General features: G+C 51.7%; 1 protein-coding gene across 1 annotated transcript; it reads left to right on the forward strand.

Annotated features, from left to right (window-relative positions):
• Positions 1–823: 823 nt before the first annotated feature.
• On the forward strand, positions 824–17002 carry VWA1 (von Willebrand factor A domain containing 1). The gene is made up of 6 exons (XM_051786172.1): positions 824–1445; positions 6236–6799; positions 11264–11542; positions 12090–12362; positions 13376–13645; positions 14742–17002. Exons 1-6 carry the CDS (start codon positions 1373–1375, stop codon positions 14780–14782), a joined length of 1500 nt encoding a protein of 499 aa, XP_051642132.1. The 5' UTR covers positions 824–1372; the 3' UTR covers positions 14783–17002.
• Positions 17003–17026: the final 24 nt, after the last annotated feature.

Raw genomic sequence — 17026 nt, forward strand, 5'->3', positions numbered from 1 at the left:
TCCACCCTGCACACCCCTTGGCCCCTAACCCCTCTTTGCTTTTTTGGCAATCCCCGGGGGGGGGGGAGAAAATCAAAGTGGGGGAAAATATTGCTCAATGGTTTCATAAATCCCACAAAATTCTGAGCATTCCTCCTCTGCTATTTTTCAGCCTGTCCTGTTGGTCAGGCTGAAACACTCCCTGTGTTAAGGAGGTGATGGTTGATGAGTCTCTTCATAATTAGGTGGAACTTGCCAGCTTTTTCCTCTACGAGTAACATCTTGGATCCATCCAGAAGCAGCCAAAAACCCACAGGGAAAGAGGGAAAAGGGCTGTTGTCACCTGTAGCTGATGAGAAGGAGCCAGAAGCAGATCCATGGAGAGCAGGACAGCCCGGAGAAGGGTAAGGTTTGGTTTGGTTTGTGTTCTGGCTGATTCTCCCACACAGGAGCATTGAGAGACTGCAGCCAGTGAAGGCTGACCCTTGGGGGCTTTGGTATTTGCTCTCTGCCAAACTCTGAGCCCCTCCATCCAGCAGGACGTTTGGCACAGGTTTATCTTTAGGCGTGTGAGCCCCCTGTGACTCAGGATCACAGACCCGAGGACGTGTTTAACACCACGCCGAGGGAGACGATCCACAATTCCCAGGATCGCTCCATGCCCTTCCTGCAGGCTCTGTGACTGCACCAGCCCTTCCCCAGGGCACAGCAGGTCCGTGTGTCCCCCCGTGTGCCCCCCAGGCAGGGCAGGGACACGCTGGGCAGCACTAGGACCTGCGGAACGCTCCGTGCCTCCTCCCCGAAGATTAGCCAATATTCCCAGGGCAGGGCAGCTCCCCAGCCTTTCTACTTTTTTCTTTCCTTTATATACGTGTTTCTCCTTCTTCCAGCTCATTCCAGAGCAGAGAGCTTTGGATTTCTCTGAGCGTTTCCCTCCTTTTTTCCCCCCCCCCTGGCAGCTGGCCCGCTGCCAGTGTCTCGCAGGGCCAAAGTTTTTATCTGCGGGGATATATTTTTCAAACCAGCCCAGCTGCGCTCGGGCTGCAACCGAATCCCCCGCTCCTGGGGCAAAGCTGAACTCGGGGAGAGGAAGAGCAGCAGGGGTGCCGCGTGTGCCTCTCCTCCAGCTATTCCTGTCAAGATGGATTTATGACTCTAAAAGGAGTGTGGGGGGGGCAGGGGGTGGAAGGAAGGAAAATTGCCTCCAGGAGCCAGAGCTCACACCACAGCCCAGCGAAAGACACGGGGAGGAGCAGCCGGATCCCAAGGCATGAGCAGCGTGGAAGTGGCACCCCGGGATCTGGCGTACTATGACTGATCTTAAGCTTTTCATCTGCCTTCACAGAGCCCAGCTGTTGGATTTAAGGTAGCTTGCCCAGGACCAGGCTTTGCTATGTTGGCCAAGGCAGTGCTTTCTCTCGGGCTGTGGCTGCGGTTTGCTGCGGGACAGGACACACCTGAGCGAGGTGAGTGCCTGGAAAGGCGAGGCGTTCCCGTGGTGCTTTCCCCCATTTAATGCCTCCTGCTCCTCAGAGCTTCTCCCGAAACCTTTTCAGGATAAAAGCTGAGGTTGTATTGATGCTTTAGGTGTATAGTTATACTTGTATAAAGAACAAACAAACAAACCTGTCTAAAATCGCCTATTGGAAATGTTGCCCTGTTTGTTTCCAGTAGGGAAAAGGAAACTATTTCAAAAACTTGCAGAGTTTAGTGTAATCATATGGAAAAAAATCCTTGTTCCTCACTGTTACCTCTGTACTGGAGGACATGCGTTAAGAGAAGTAAAACCAGTGATTAACACTATCCTTGTCTTCTCCTCTTGCTAATCTCTGTAATTCAGTCATTACAGTTTCTCTTTAAAATGCTTTCTCTTGGATACTGTTCGTGGAAAACGACTGTGGGTCAGTCCTGCAGAACTGACAGTGGGAAAAGGGATGTGGAGGAGGTGAATGTCTCATTCCTGGTCCCTGCACTGTGCTGCTGGGCAGAGACTCATCCCACACCGTGGTGGCTGAGCTGGTGCAATTCATTTTTGTACGGCCTTTTTCCTCACAGGTAGAAAAGGTTCTGTGGCTGCAGGGCTAGTGCTGGTTGTGTCTGGTTTTCACTGCACCTGGGAAGTGCAATCCAGTGGGAAAGGAGAGTGAACCTCATGTCTGTGTGGACAGGAGGTCCTCTGACTCAGCGAGCAGCTCAGACTGCTGGGGTTTGATTCTGTTTCTGGTTCTGTTTCTGGTACCCAGAGCAGGCTGTGTGTGTAGCTCAGATCTCCTTGCAGGGTGCTGGATCCTGTCCCTCAGTGTCCCAAGCTGGTTCAGGAATGGTACTGCTGCTTCTGGCATTGCCACAGTGCTCAAAGTCCACGCAGGCAGCCGTTATTCCTATTGTCCTGCCACTCTGCTGCCCTGGGAGTGTATGTGGCAGCTTCCCAGCCCGGGCTAAAAAACAATGCTCAGACCTTCAGGGTATGTGACAGAGCAAGCCACGGCATTCCAGAAGGGCTGTGCCTTGCTCCAGAGGCGGAGGTGTGTGCTGTGTTACTGCAGGGGAATGAACCTGCTGGGGGGAAGATCCCACCCAGCAGCTTTTTGATGTGGAGCCTCCTCAGCTCCTCTGGGTGCTCCCTAAGGCAGCCCTGAGTGAGCAGCTGGCCTGGGAGGGCTCCTGGGAATGGGATGGTGCTTGTCCAGAGGTGTTGGGATGCTGTGCCGTGATCACACGCTGAGAGGGGCTGTTTGAGAGGTCAGGATGCACGTCTATAACCCTGTTTCCTTGGGACCTGACCGAAGGCGAAGGATTGTGGCTTCATTCCACAGTTGCAGTGGGCAAAGGGAAGAAGCTGCTGGATGGCCAGTGGTGCTTCCACATGCTCAGGAATGATTAGATTGTTCAGGGCAGTGGGTACTGATTTCATGCACCAAGGCACAGAGTCAAGGCAGAGCATCACACGGTTCCACCACTTTCCTCTTTGGGTCCAGGTTCAGATCTCTGTTGCATCAGTGTAAAGTGTGACCATTTGATAGTCTGGGCTTTGATAAATGAAATCAGATTGTCATTACTGGGTTACTCTGGACTAGCATCAGCTGAAAATGATGGGGATGTTGCCATCCCTGTGGGGGCAGTGAGTGAAAAATAAATACTTGGCCCATCCATACCCACTTTGTAGGGAGCCCTTACTGATCTCTGAAGCACAGCTTAACACCTGCTGTAATTCCATGATTCCAGAACTCTTGAGGCTCCAAATAAAAGAGCAGAGATAATGAAACTCCCGAAAAGATCCTAAGAGGTGGCAGCACAGCTTCCTTCCTGCTGTTGGGATTTGTCTGAAGGGCCGTTTCTCAACCCTCAGCCCGAAATCCATGGCACAGACAAGCTGGAACCTGCACAGGCAGTTTGGGCTTTTAGTCACACAAGTTTATTGTGCTTGGTGGGGCTCAGCTCCTCAATCAAGTGTGTGATCAGCCCCTCTCCCCTGGCACAGCCCTCTCTGGCGTGGTTTGAAGTGTAAAACCCCTCCTGGGTGGCTTGGTGGGACACCTCTCTGTCTGGGAGAGGTGGTGCCTTTCCCCTCCTGCCTCTCACTGTGATCCAAAGGGGCCACAGGGAAGCAGAGTCCGTGTTCCTCAGCCTCCAAACCTGCCTCCACTCACAGGAGAACTTCTTTTCCCTCGCGTGGCCAAACAACGAGATGAGAAGACAAATGTGGAATGTCAAGCACAGTTAACCAAGACAGGACATGATCTTTTCTGGCTGTAATCATGCTCCACGAGCTCCAAGCCCCACGTAAATCAGGCGTGTGGCATGTGTTCAGGTCCCAGCTGAGAGCAGGGGGAGCTCTGGAAGCGGATGTCTCCTGTCAGCATCACAGGGAAGTCTGGCCAGCTGTTTTTCTCCTGGAAAAGCCAACAGGCAGCACCGTGTCTCCATAGTGACGTGTTGCTCCCCTATCAGCCCCTTCCAAACACTTCTCTGCGTGGCTGATCTGAGTTTATTGACCAGGCAGTGACAAGAGGATCCTGCCCTGTGCTCTCTGGAGTCAAGCAGAGCGCGGGGACTGCAGTGATGGGAGGTCTGCAGAGTTATTCCAAGCGAAGACCTGACAGGCTCATGGACGCCTCTTCCCTCCAAATCCCGCTGGAAGTGAGAGATCCTCACCTGGCACGCTGCCAAACAGCCAATCATCCCTCCGTCTGGAGCGAGGGAACTGCCCGAAAACAGCAGCCGCTTGCGTAAGGCAGGGATTTGGTGGCAACCAACCTCCCCGGCCCCACCTCTGGCACGGATGGCATGTTTGGGTTGGATGCGGGACAGGGAGCAGGAGGAAGGATGAGGGGAAGGACGAGGGGGTGCCCAGTGGCTTTGGAAGCGTTGCCACGCTCCCGGTGTAGCGAGAGCCTTTGTCTCGATTTTTTTCTTTTTTTTTCTTTTACGGGTTCTTTCCGCTGCCAAAATCCGAACGGGAGCGACTTGTTTGCCTGTCATGCAGGGCTGAGCGTTAGGTAGGTGGCGTTTGTCTGCATGAAGGATGAGGCTTCTGCTCCACCCACAGACAGTCCCTTCAGCTCCAAAATACACCCTGCCCACCACTGGGTTTAGCTGTTGGTTTTGTTAACCAGTTGTTAATCAGTTGTTGTTAATCGATGCTTTCTCCCCTGCAGGCAGAACCTTGTGGTGTCAGGCTGTAGCTGTTCCCAATTAACACAGCTATTCCCAGCTATGCTTAAAGGATGGCAGTGTTCTGCCCAGCTCTCTGGGTGCCCCAGAGCTGCAGGGTACAGACCAGAGGGCATGGCTGTGACTCTCCTTTGATGTCCTTCTCTTTGAATGGGGTGTTCCACACTGGTTTTCCCAGGGGTGTTCCCTCTGCAGGTTGTTCTGGCAGCAGTGGGATTTCTGCTTCTGTCTGCTCCCTCGAGGTGAACTCCAGATTCCCCTCCCAGGGTTTGTACATGTGACTCTGTTGTTTACTGCTTGTGAGCAGTGTCCTCTGGCCGCTGCCCCCTGCCCTGCCAGGGCCAGGAGCTTTTACAGCTGTTGGTTGCAACATTTGGGAAGTGAGTGACACTCCTCAAACCAGTGAGGAACCGCGATGTCCCCCAGGGAGGTGGCAGCGTGTTCCAAGATCTCTCCCTGTGTCCTGCCAGCCAAGTCAGTGGCTTGTACTTCTGCCAGAAGAGAGAAAATAATAGAATATGCTGAGTTGGAAGGGACCCATCAGGATCATCCAGTCCAACTCCTGGCCCTGCACAGACACCTCAACAATCCCACCCTGTCCCTCAGAGTGTTGTCCAAACACTCCTGGAGCTCTGGCAGCCTTGGTGCTGTGCCCACTGCCCTGGGGAGCCTGTCCAGTGCCAGCCACCCTCTGGGGGAAGAACCTTTTCCTGGTATCCAGCCTAAACCTCCCCCCCAAAAAAGCAGAGAGCCATGGCTACGTGTGCTTGCCTTGCTCGTGCAGCCAGAAGCCCTAAACAAAGCCCTGCTGGAATGCCAGTAGGAGTTCTGGGAACCAGTGGCAGGGTCCTGTGGGTCACAGTTCAGCTCCACTGCGTGATGTGGTGATGAAATGGCAGTTGCTGCAGGCACACAGGAAAGCTCACTGGACTTCACTTTAATTTTCTTCTCAGCTCTCAGTGCCAGGTCACTCTGGAGGGTGTGTCTGTGGCACAGGGCTGAGCTGTGCTGGGCACATGGAATTGGCTGTGATCCAGGTGGATGGCAGGTCTCCTGCCTCCTCCTGGCCTCTCTAGATTAGTCAGAGGATCAAAGAATCACAGGATGGTTTGGGTTGGAAGAGACCTTAAAGATCATCCATTTCCACCCCCTGCCATGGGCAGGGACACCTTCCACTAGCCCAGGTTGCTCCAAGCCCTGTCCAACCTGGCCTTGGATGCTTCCAGGGATGGGGCAGCCACAGCTTCTCTGGGCAACCTGTGCAAGGGCCTCTCCCCCCCTCCCAGGGAAGGATTTCTTCCTAATATCTAATCTAACCCTATCCTCTGTCAGTTTGAATCCCCCTTGTCCTGTCACCACAGGCTCTTGTAAACAGTCACCTCCAAGTAACTTTAACCTTCTCCATTTCTGAAGGCTCCGCCTGATTTCTCCTGTTGTTCCAGGAGGTCTGGTGGAACTCTGCCATCTCAGCAAACACCTCTCACTGAATTCTCAGATTTGGCACAGAACAACCAAGCTTTCCTGGCAGGTTTTGGGTTCACATCCCTCCTCTAACACTCTTCCCTCTCCCTTTCCCTTCCAGGTCCGCGGCCGCCTATTTCCAACACGGAGGGGGACCTCCTCTTCCTGCTGGACAGCTCTGCCAGCGTCTCCCACTATGAGTTCTCCAGGGTCAAGGAATTCATGTGGGACCTTTTGCAGCCTTTCACCTTCGGCCCCAGAGATGTCCAGACCAGCATCATCCACATCAGCACCACGCCCACCATGGAGTTCCCGTTTGACCGGCACCCGTCCGGCGGGAGCCTGCGGCAGGCGATCCGGGACACGCGGCAGCTCATGGGAGACACCAACACGGGCAAAGCTCTGTCCTTCGCCAAGGAAAAGCTCTTCAGTGGCGAGGCTGGAGCCCGGCCAGACGTGCCCAAGGTGCTGGTTTGGGTGACGGATGGTTTCTCCACTGATGACATCTCGGAGCCCATGCAGCTGCTGAAGGACATGGGGGTGACGGTGTTCATCGTCAGCACGGGCCGGGGCAACTACCTGGAGCTCTCTGCTGCTGCCAGCCAGCCCCCAGACAAACACCTGCACTTTGTGGATGTGGATGACCTGCCCATCATCACCAAGGAGCTGCAGGATGGGATCCGAGGTAGGCTGGCGCGGGGTTGTGGTCACTGGGAGTTTGGAACGGGGCTGAAGATGAGTTCAGATGCAAAAACCACATGACAATGCCAAACAGCCCACAGGGAATCTTTCAAAACACCCGTGTGTGTGGGCAGCAGCACAATCTCTCTCTGCTGGTTGCCCAGATAAGCCCACCACTAATTTATTTAAGTGTTAATGAAGATGAGTTAATGCCTGGCTCTGCAGGGCAGGCAGCGGGAGAATCCCCCAAAACCAGTGGTTCTCCTGGCTCACAGGTGCTGCCCTTGCAAACTGTCCACAGTGCTACAGGTCCAAACATAAACCAGAGCTTTTGGGAGGTCTGGAACAAACATCTCTGCTCCCCTTGGAATGTTCCATGACTGAGTGGGACAAATTCCCTCTTGGAGATGTGTTAGTGAGATGAGCTTGTGTTTGTAAGGAGTTGTTTAGTTGGTAATGAAGGAAGGAGGCTCAGGCAGGGTATTCTCTGGATTCCTTAAAAACCCCACAAGCCTTTGAAGTGAGTCATGCAGGTCAGGCATCCGTACAATCCCAGCAGAGCAGGAAAATGCCCCCACCTGCACAGGCTGTTAACCAAAGGCTTCCCAAACAGGCAACGATTCAATCTCAGCAGGAGGTTGCTGACTGTGGGATCGAGGTGTCTGAGCCCCTTGAACTTGATTTTCATATTCAGGGTGATTTTTTTTTTCCTCTAAAACGTGTGTCTGGCTGGCTCTGTGCCAGCTGACGGTGGTGGAGGACACAAAGGTGTTTCTCTGGGGTTGTGGTGGTTGCTGTGAGAGGGAACAGGCATCAGGTCAGATTTTTCGTCAGTCCAGGTTTTTAAAGCATCCAGGAGAGGGTCTGAGGAGATCCAAAGCCATACTCTGGGCCAGAGGACAGGCATTGGGAAGCCAAGGGCAGTATCCCCTGCTGACCTGCATTCTGCACTGCCCACGGGGTGTTCTCTCCACAACCCATCACTGTGGGACTGCCCTGACTGCAAAGCAGCCTCCCAGGTGCCTCTGGATTTGTTTGGAATGCTGAGGGAGTTACTATGACTTTGCAGACTTTCCATGGATTTTCTGGAGGTTCTCTCTCCATTGGAAATCCTGATTTGATTCCTTTTTTGCCTTTTGCTCTGTGAGTTGGTTGGAGCTGGGTTTAATGTCCCAGTAACCCTTTCCACAGAATCTTCCCTGTGTAGCAATTCCTTCCTGTTTCCAGCTGTGATCATTTAACAAACCACACACAGGGACTGTGTGTTCTCTCCCAAACACCCACTTCTCTCCCATACCTGGGGCAGTGCCAACAGCCCCTCTCCTGTACCAGCCACCACACAGACCCCCAGATGTTTTGTTTCAGTGGTTATTTAGTTTCTAGAGCATCCTGGATCCAGATGGTCTAAAACAGCATCCCAAAATGAGAAATCTCCTGCAGCACAAGATCATCTTGAAGATCATAAGGTCTGCAAGGGTAATAACTACTCTGCTGTGCCTGAGGGCAGCATTCTGTGCATCTACCAGGTCTAAAAGCTGGTAGTCTGGGATTTTAATGGAAGGTGAGATTCCCACTTGAATCCAGGGGTTGGATGCTTTAAGGAAAATACTAGACATTGGCAACATCACCTGAGTTAACCTTTCTAAAGCCACATATGTCCTCTCTTCCCCACCTGGAGGAGGCAGCCCTCAATCCCCACCCCTCCTGCTTCTGGCCCCTGGGAGAGCAGGGACAGGCAGGATCTTTGGCAGGCAGAAATTAGAACTTTCCAACTGTGGAATGGCCCAGACTGGTTTAATTGTCACTGCTATCTTATCCTTCATCTCTTGCTACTGTTAAAAAACAGTGAAGCCTTTTGTAGAGGCACAAACAGGCTTTGTCAAGAGCTGCTCTCCTCCTTTCCAGGAATGGAGTGTTCTGTGCCTGCTCCACAGACACCCCACCACAAGGGTCCCTGCCAAGCTGCTGCTGCTGCCTCAGGTGGGCTGAGAACCCTCTGTGCAACAGCTCAGTCTCCACAGAGAGAGACATGGTGGACCCGAAATAGTGCCAGTAATGCTGCTACGTGGAAGGGGTGCAAGACAGCAGGGACTGTGGATGGATGTGTGTGTTCACACCCTCTCTTTTTCCTTGGCACATGGGCCCGACACAACAAGTCTGCAGAAGGCAGCTGCCAGCCAGCCTGGCTATGTATGGCACAGCTGGCTCCTTCTGAGTGGGAAGGAGAGGGACTCGGGCTGGGAAGGAGCACAGGCTCTTTCCACTGCATCTTTATATATCAGTATGTACCCAATAGATGGCATTTGGTGCTCTCCTGGGGAAGGACCAACCTTGTGAAACCAGGGCATTCCTCTGAGGTGACACCAGGTTCTGTGCTTGCACCCACTTGCTCTCCACTCAGCCACTTGAACTGACAACTGCTGACTTGTTCCATCCTCAGGCTCCACCTTCTGAGCCAAGTTTTGCAGGAGCCCACGTGCCTAGCAGGCACAAAACATCAGCCACTTCCCATGGGTACTCAGGTCAGGGTAACACATTTCTGATCTGAAATGAAGTCCTGGATAACTTCTGGTGCAGTGAAGGCTTCACTCTGAGGCCTCTGATATTTTCACCTGGAATTGAATATAAGCAGGTGACCAGAAGGAGGGATCTCAGACCTTGAATGTCCACCCTGGTAATGGAGGAGTGTATTCCCTCCCTCCCAGAACCAGAATCCTCCCCCATCCATATCAAACCAAAGAACTAAAACCGTGAAGCAGAAGTGGTTTGTCCCAAATCCCTGCAGCAGAGAGGGGATCATGTACCCAGGGCTGGAAAGGTTCACCTCCTGCCCCTCAGGAAAGCAGCAGCATTCCTGCAAGTCTGATCCTGACCTTGCCAGAGTTCAGAAGATGCCAACAAACTTGTGGCTGCAAAATAGTGCTTCAAAGTCACCAAGAGGCAGGAGATGGAAGGAAAAGTGTGTCATGAGCTGTCTCTGAGTGTTGCTGGATCCTGCCTGGGTCTAATACAGAAGATTAACTTTGCTGCTTCCCTCTGGGAACAAGGTGGTGCTGGGAAGCATGCCATGGACATCTATTTTCTGGAGATTATTGCCCTCTTTATGTACTTAAGGAATCTGTGATCTGGCAAGGAGGGGCAGAGCTGTTTGCCGTGGGCTTCCTGTGCCCTGTCCCTTTGATGTGCCCGTTTTATTCACAGTGTCCCTGAGCCTCCAGGCTCACTTATTTCCATTCCCTGAGCTTTTGGCAGGACTTTTGGCACTGAGGCCTTTCCTCTACTCCCTGTTCCTTCGTGGCTTGGCCACTGGTGTTTTGTGGGGCTCACAGAAGGGTGCAGCATCCCAGGACCTCTGATCCTTCTCCTGGCCTCTCCACGCTCCAAGCGGGTGGAGTGCTGCTGGCTGGCAGCATGTGGATGGGAGGGCAGGGCATGGAGCAGGCAGGGAAATGTTCCTGCCTGCCTGGGAGAGCCAAAGAACAGCTCAGAGGAAAAACTGAGGCTGTTTTACTTGGTATACAGGGGAGTTGGCAGGGACTCGGAGCAACTCGGAGGAGGAGGAGGAGAAGCTGATCCTCTCCCTGTTAAAGGACAAGTCTGGGAGTGCAAAGTGACCCGATTTTGCAGGTCTGGGCAGACTTTTGTGCCTCTTTTTTCCTCTGTGCAATGGGGAGCCAGACAGAACTACCCACAGGACTCTGTGAAGGATTTAGGCATGAGCTGGAGGGTTCTATCATAACGTTTCAGGAGTGACACTGTGCAGAGCAAATGCACTTCTTCAAGGCTCAGGGTGCTTCTAAAAATTCTTTAGAAACAGAAGAGCATCTTTGTGTTTTCATATGTCACTCCCCTGGAGAAACAAAGTCCCGTGTGTTTCTGCCCCTCTGGAAGAGCAGAGAACAGTGGAATTCTGCCCGAGATGGGCTTGGGAGGCCACGCATGTGGGAAGGGTCAAGAAGCAGAGGAAGCTGGGGGAGCTGTGAGCATCAGAAGAGGTATTTGTGCCTGGCATTTGGGGTCTGAGACTCAAAGGTAGCGTGAGCCTTGAAGAGAAGCCTCTGTGCAGGGGCAGGGAGAGGTGAGACAGCACAAGAGGGCTCTGAATGTTGAATGTCACCGAACAACAGTGCTCTGTGAAACCCCGTGGGCAGTGACCTCAGCTGGGGTGAATTCAGCTGGCTCAGCAATGCTGGGCAGTCCCCAGTTCCTGCCCCTTCTTCCTGGCCACTGGACACTGGCAGAGAGCAGGGAGAAATGTAGTCCTTCACACCCTGGGCTGCTTCACACACAGGACAGAATTCAGTGGTTTGGCTTTGCTGGGAGGTGGTTCCCACAGGGAGCTCAGGATGGGCCACACCTTGGTGACTTCAGGGATCAGCCAATGCTGCTGCCAGCTGCATCTCCCACCCAGAAGGGCTGGGATTTCAGATGTTCTGTGTATTGATTCCTGCCCCTGTTTCCCTTGCAGATGTTCTCCAAGCCAATCGGCTCCACGCAGTCGACGTCACCTCAAGCAGCTTCCGTCTGATGTGGCCCAAGCTCCTCTCCCAAGAAACTGGCTACTACACCCTGGAATATGCCCCAACAGCTGATCTAGCAAGGAAGAGGACAAAGCAGGTGTCTGGGGCTCACACCAGCCTCGTGCTGAGCAACCTCGCACCAGAAACCACTTACGAGGTGGCCCTCATTCCTGAGTCCAACGTCCACTACTTCCCTCCCCAGACAACCAGGGTTACCACACTGGCAGGTAAAATGTGAGAGGCTGCAGCAGCTGCTCTGGGAACAAGGAGCTCCCTGTCTCCTACCTGGAGGCTGGAGGAGCAGCTGGGGGAGAGGAGGGTGCTGGAAGTAGGTGTATGTGACTGATGGGAGCTCTCTGTGTAAGAGGGAAGGAGAGGGGGAGTGCTCAGAGCAGGAACCAGTCCCTCTGTGCAGACCAGTCATTTGGGCCAGAGAGTAACTTAGATTTATGCTGGATGGCAGTATGCAAAAAGGTAGTGCACTGAAAACCTAAGCAAAGCCAAGGTGAACTTGTGTCTGATATTAATTTCTTGTGAGCAAGAACAGTTCTGGCTGTGTAATTCTGGCCAGTCTATGCAGCACAGGTAGAGAAACCAGTCTCTTCGGGCTGAGTGGGGTTGTGCTGACTTGGGTGACTATCAACATCCACTTGCTGGGTTGATTTTCTTCCACCTCCTGAAAGCCAAGTATGGTGCGGGTCAATTATGCTCCTCTGACAGCATCCCTATGCCTTGAATTACATCCTCACTCACATCTCTCTTCATTTCTTCCAGAGGAAATAAGCCCAGCTCAGGTTCTCATCTCAGAGTCTGGGCCACGCAGCTTCCACGTGAGCTGGGCTCCCACGCTGGACAGTGTGATGGGCTACCAGGTCCTGTATGGACCCCTCCCAGGGAACTCAGTGAAGGTGCTGGAGGTGGATGGGAGGCACAACAGCACCGTGGTGGAGAATCTGGCACCCAACACCACCTACCTGGTGACAGTGACTGCAATCTACAGGTCGGGGAAGGAGAAATCCCTGTCAGCCAAGGCGTGCACCCAGGAAGGTGAGTGAGCAGCAGGGAACAAGGAGGCAGCACAAGGAGTGTCCCTGTGTCTTTCCCACCTGCCTCTAGGTGAGGCCAGAGAGCTCTGAATCCAGTTACTGGGGTGGGATGGCAAGGGGAAAGCTGCAGCTTCTGATGCTGTGCCATCAGGATGCAGCAGATGTGTGAGGACTGAAGAGAATCAGACACACACATGATGGATGGTACAGGGGGTGCTGATGCTGCTGGTTCAGCACAAGCAGAATGGACATGGATCTCTCTAAAAGAGAAAGAAAACTGCCTTTCCCTCCTGTCTCCTCAGTGTCTGTTCGTTGAGATTTAGCGTTCAAGGAGTAAAAGTTTAACCAGCAGAAGCTTCTCCTTTGAAGAAATACCTGTAAAGGTATTGCAGGAGGCAAAGTCCAGCTCTTATCGGGGCTCAAGAGTGAGGAGCTCAGGGAATGACAGAGCTGAGGGTGTGGGAGGTCACAGTCAGTGCCTAATGGTGCAAACAAAAGTACTTTGTGCTGGACAAAGTTAAGGACTAATTAGGCTGAGCTCCTCCAGTGTGGAGATGTAGAGTTATGTTGGGTCTGTGCATCTACCAGGTCTAAAAGCTACTAGTCTGGGATTTAATGGAAGGTGAGATTCCCACGTGAATCCAGGGGTTGGATGCTTTAAGGAAAATACCAGACACTGGCAACATCACCTGAGTTAACCTTTCTAAAGCCACATATGTCCACTCCTCCCTACCTGGAGGAGGCAGCCCTCAATCCCCACCCCTCCTGCTTCTGGCCTCTGGGAGAGCAGGGACAGGCAGGATCCTTGGCAGGCAGAAATTAGAACTTTCCAACTGTGAAATGGCCCAGACTGGTTTAATTGTCACTGCTATCTTCATCTTCATCTCTTGCTACTGTTAAAAACAGTGAACAACAGAAAACAAATGCCCAGGCTGGCTGGCAGCCCCTCCTCGGGGCGGGGGGGAATAGACACACAAATGTCCCACAGCAGTGACACAGATCTTCTTTCTCCAGAGGGCTCCAAAGTGAGGCACCTCCGCTTTGAGGACATGGGCCCCAACACCCTGAGAGCCTCGTGGGACTCTGCTGACGGGCAGGTCCTGGGTTACAAGGTGCGGTGCCGGCGGCAGACGGGCCCGTCCTCGGTGCTCAGCGTGTCCCCGCGGGTGCACAGCGTGCTGCTCACGGGCCTGGCCTCGGGCTCCACCAACAAGGTCTGTGTGAAGCCCGTGTACAGGAACCAGCCCGGCAGAAGGCTCTGCCGCGTGGTGCACGTGCAGCCAGGTGAGCTGGGCTGGGGGGCAAGGCACGTCCTGGGGGCCCTCAGCCCAGGGTCCTGAAGGGCCCTGATGCTCCAAAACCAAACTCCTTAACACCAATTTGTAGGTGTTAAAAAGGGCGTTGGGAGGAGAGCTCCTCTCCAATGACAGATGGACAGGGCTTTTTATTACACTTTTTATCACACACGCTGTTCACGTAGTCATTAGATGGTCTTGCTTACTTAATACATATTCATTAGTTTGCTTTACATAGTCACACCTTTATTGGAAGTCCTTTTTTTGGTCCTTCTGGGTCTTCTTGCTTGTCTTGACCTCAGTTCTTGAGCGGCCACAGCATCATAGTATTTCACCCCCAAAAACTGTTAAGTTTGTTCTTTATCTTGTTTGGGTACACAGAGCTTAGTTTACGTGCTGTTTGTTTGAGTTACATCCCTTATCTAATTCTCTAAGGCTTCTCTAAGATTATATTGTTCCTTGTTTGGGCATTCCAGGATACTGTGAGTAAAATTTCTATTTCTCCTGTGAGCCCTGAGGTGCTGGAGAACCAGCACAGAGGAGCCCTCGTGGCTGGAATATTCTGTGCTCATCAGCTGGCTTGTCATGGGGCTTCATCACAGCACCAAACTGACCAAGGATGGGCTCTTTTCCCCTATTTTTTGGAGCAAGACTCCTCCTAGTGGAGCACATGGCAGGCAGGAGGAAAAGTGTGCAGTGCTGGAACTACTTTGGGATGCCAAGGGTGGGAATACTGCTAAAAGCTGGCATGGGCATTGGAAACACTGTTTAATTTGGAAGGTACCCTTCGCTCTCCAACGTGGCTGGGACCAGGTAACTATTAAAGCCAGTTACTAAGACACAACACATCTTCTTTCTTCCTCCTGCTGCCCAGAAGCCACTTCCTGCCACGGAACAAAAAGGGATTCTGGATAGGATGAAGTAAGAGCTGAACAGAAGGTGTGTGGCCATGCAGAAGCACGGCCTTTTTCCCAGCAAGAGGCTGGAGGGAGAGTAAAAACGACCACAAGGGGCGAGATCTGTGACTCAGTCAAATTTGGAGAAGGGTGGATAAAGCTGACATTGTATTTCTTGTGTTCTTCCAGTTACAGAGGCCCAGGGGTACAGGCACAGACAGAGAGCATGATGGACTGGAGTGAACTGATTCCCAGCAGAACAAGGGATCCTGCTTGGACAAAGACTTGGACGAAAAGGAGGGGTCAGGGGAAGCTCAGAGATCATCTCCCAGCCTGCACTGTCCCTTGAGGTGTCCTGGTGGTCGAGCCCAAAGGTGTCCTCAGCCAAGTTCTCTGAAAGCTTAAAGGTTTGGCTTGGCTGGGTGGAACAACCAATCTGAGTAATGGATCCCAAATCCGTACCCTCTTTTATATAAATATACCCAACAAATAACAAACAGAAGGCAAAGTGGTGAACCCTCACTCTTGCTTGCTTGCTGCCTGTTCTCTATTTATTAAATGTCAATACAGTTTTATTTTTGCAGCTTCTGAGCACGTTCTAGACTTGACTGTTCACTGCCCTGGCCTTTCATTCAGGGCACTCTCAGAAAGATTCCATGTGGCCAAATCCATTCCTGCTCTCAACAGCCACTGAACTTGGAGTCTGAGAGAGCAGGAAACTCAAAACCATGGGAATTTGCTTTCCCAGTAGGTTACTCCAGAGCTCTGAGCCCTCAGCTGAGCTCAAGGAGCAGCAATGAGTCCAGAAAAGCCAGACAGCAAGACGATCTAGAGCACTTATTTTTGTTTCTCCTTCAAATGCACACCTCCAAACAGCAGTGCAGCCCTGCCTGGATCATCACCACTGCAATCATTTCACCAAATTGGATGTGAGTCCTGCTGTCAGAGCAGCTATATGGAGATTAATTAGCCTGTTCTGTGACTAATTACAGGCAATAAGTCTCCAGCACTATCATTCCTCTGCACACACCTAGCACATATTTAGTGTCTTTTCCTGGGCTTCCACCCAGTGCTAAGCTTGAGCTACACTTAAAAGTCAGTTTTTTAGGGGAGAAGAGTAAATCTGATTCCTTCCTTTTGGCCCCAGGCTTGAATTTGCTGTCACTAAGCTCCTCTGGAAAGCAGAGCTGGAAAAAACCCACAAATTAAATACTTAGTGACAAAGCAACTGGTCTCAAAATTCAGGGCTTAGGGCTGTAAAGAAATGTAAATACTTCTCTGCTAAAACCCAGATCAGTGGGGACACCCTCCCACAGTAGCACTTGCTCTGTTTTAAATGTATTGCTTATTTGTCCTACATGTGGAACTCATTTTTTAAAGCTGAGCTGTTCGTTGGGGAGCCCCATCCAGTGTCACAAACCCTCCCTTAGCTCTGCTTTGGACTTCTCAAAACAGCTCCTATTGGAGCTTAGAGGAACTTTATCCCTGGCCTTGTCTCCTGAGTGCTGAATTCATCATCTGTAGGTTTATGGAGCATTTTCCATGGTCTGTCTTGCACAGGAGGAAGGGATGGGGGGAGGCAAGCCACTCATTAACTGGATAAAGAGATTTCCTGTGATTTGTGTCCTCCTTTGGAATGTGCATTTGTGACTGATTAATCTCCATGCTGAAGGGATGATAAAGCCTCTGGAATCTCTCATGCAATAAGATGATCTTGTTTGTTCTTGCTGTAGGACAGAAATTAAGTTTGCACAACTCCCTGCATAGTTTATTAATCCATTAACATGTCACCCACCCCCCCATTGTAACACACCCTTTTGAAGACAATTAAATATAAATAGAAGAACTATTGAATGATTACTTTGTTCTCAATGGCAATCAGGGCAAATCTGTGGAGTGTAGCTTTTGTTCCAAGGGTTGAAAAGCTGGTGTTCATAGACTCATAAAAAGCTGGGAAAGGCCTCTGAGATCACCAAGCTGAGCTGTTAAATCATCTTAATTTTAAATGGCTGGAAAGTAAGTGTTCTGCCCATGACTTCATAGTCTGGTTTACACAAAACTTCACCCCCATCCCTCAAAAAGTGTGCTGGAAATATATAAATAGAAATATATCAGTAAAGTCTCAGCTCCAATAAGAATTGTTTTGCAAAGAGCCAAAGACTAAATAACCCTGAGCTCTTGGCAGAACTGGTAAGTATTTGTGAGCTGATTTTCAGGGAAATCCTGGTTCAGCACATAGATGGGTTTCCCTCCACTCTCCTTTTCTTTTACACTTTCCCATTCCCAGCAGTTGGAGTAGGAGCTGATTTTCAGGGAAATCCCGGACCAGCACACAGATGGCTTTCCTTCCATTCCCCTTTTCTAAAGGCTTTTGTGTTGTCTCTCCTGTTCCAACCAGTTGGACCAGGAGCCGATTTCCAGGGGAAATCCATCCCTCTGTCCCCGATAACCCCAGCGCGCCGTTTCCCTCCCCG

Source organism: Manacus candei, unplaced genomic scaffold (genome assembly GCF_025592945.1).
Source record: "Manacus candei isolate 608988 ecotype Guabito, Panama unplaced genomic scaffold, ASM2559294v1 h1tg000022l, whole genome shotgun sequence".
Classification (NCBI taxonomy): domain Eukaryota; kingdom Metazoa; phylum Chordata; class Aves; order Passeriformes; family Pipridae; genus Manacus; species Manacus candei.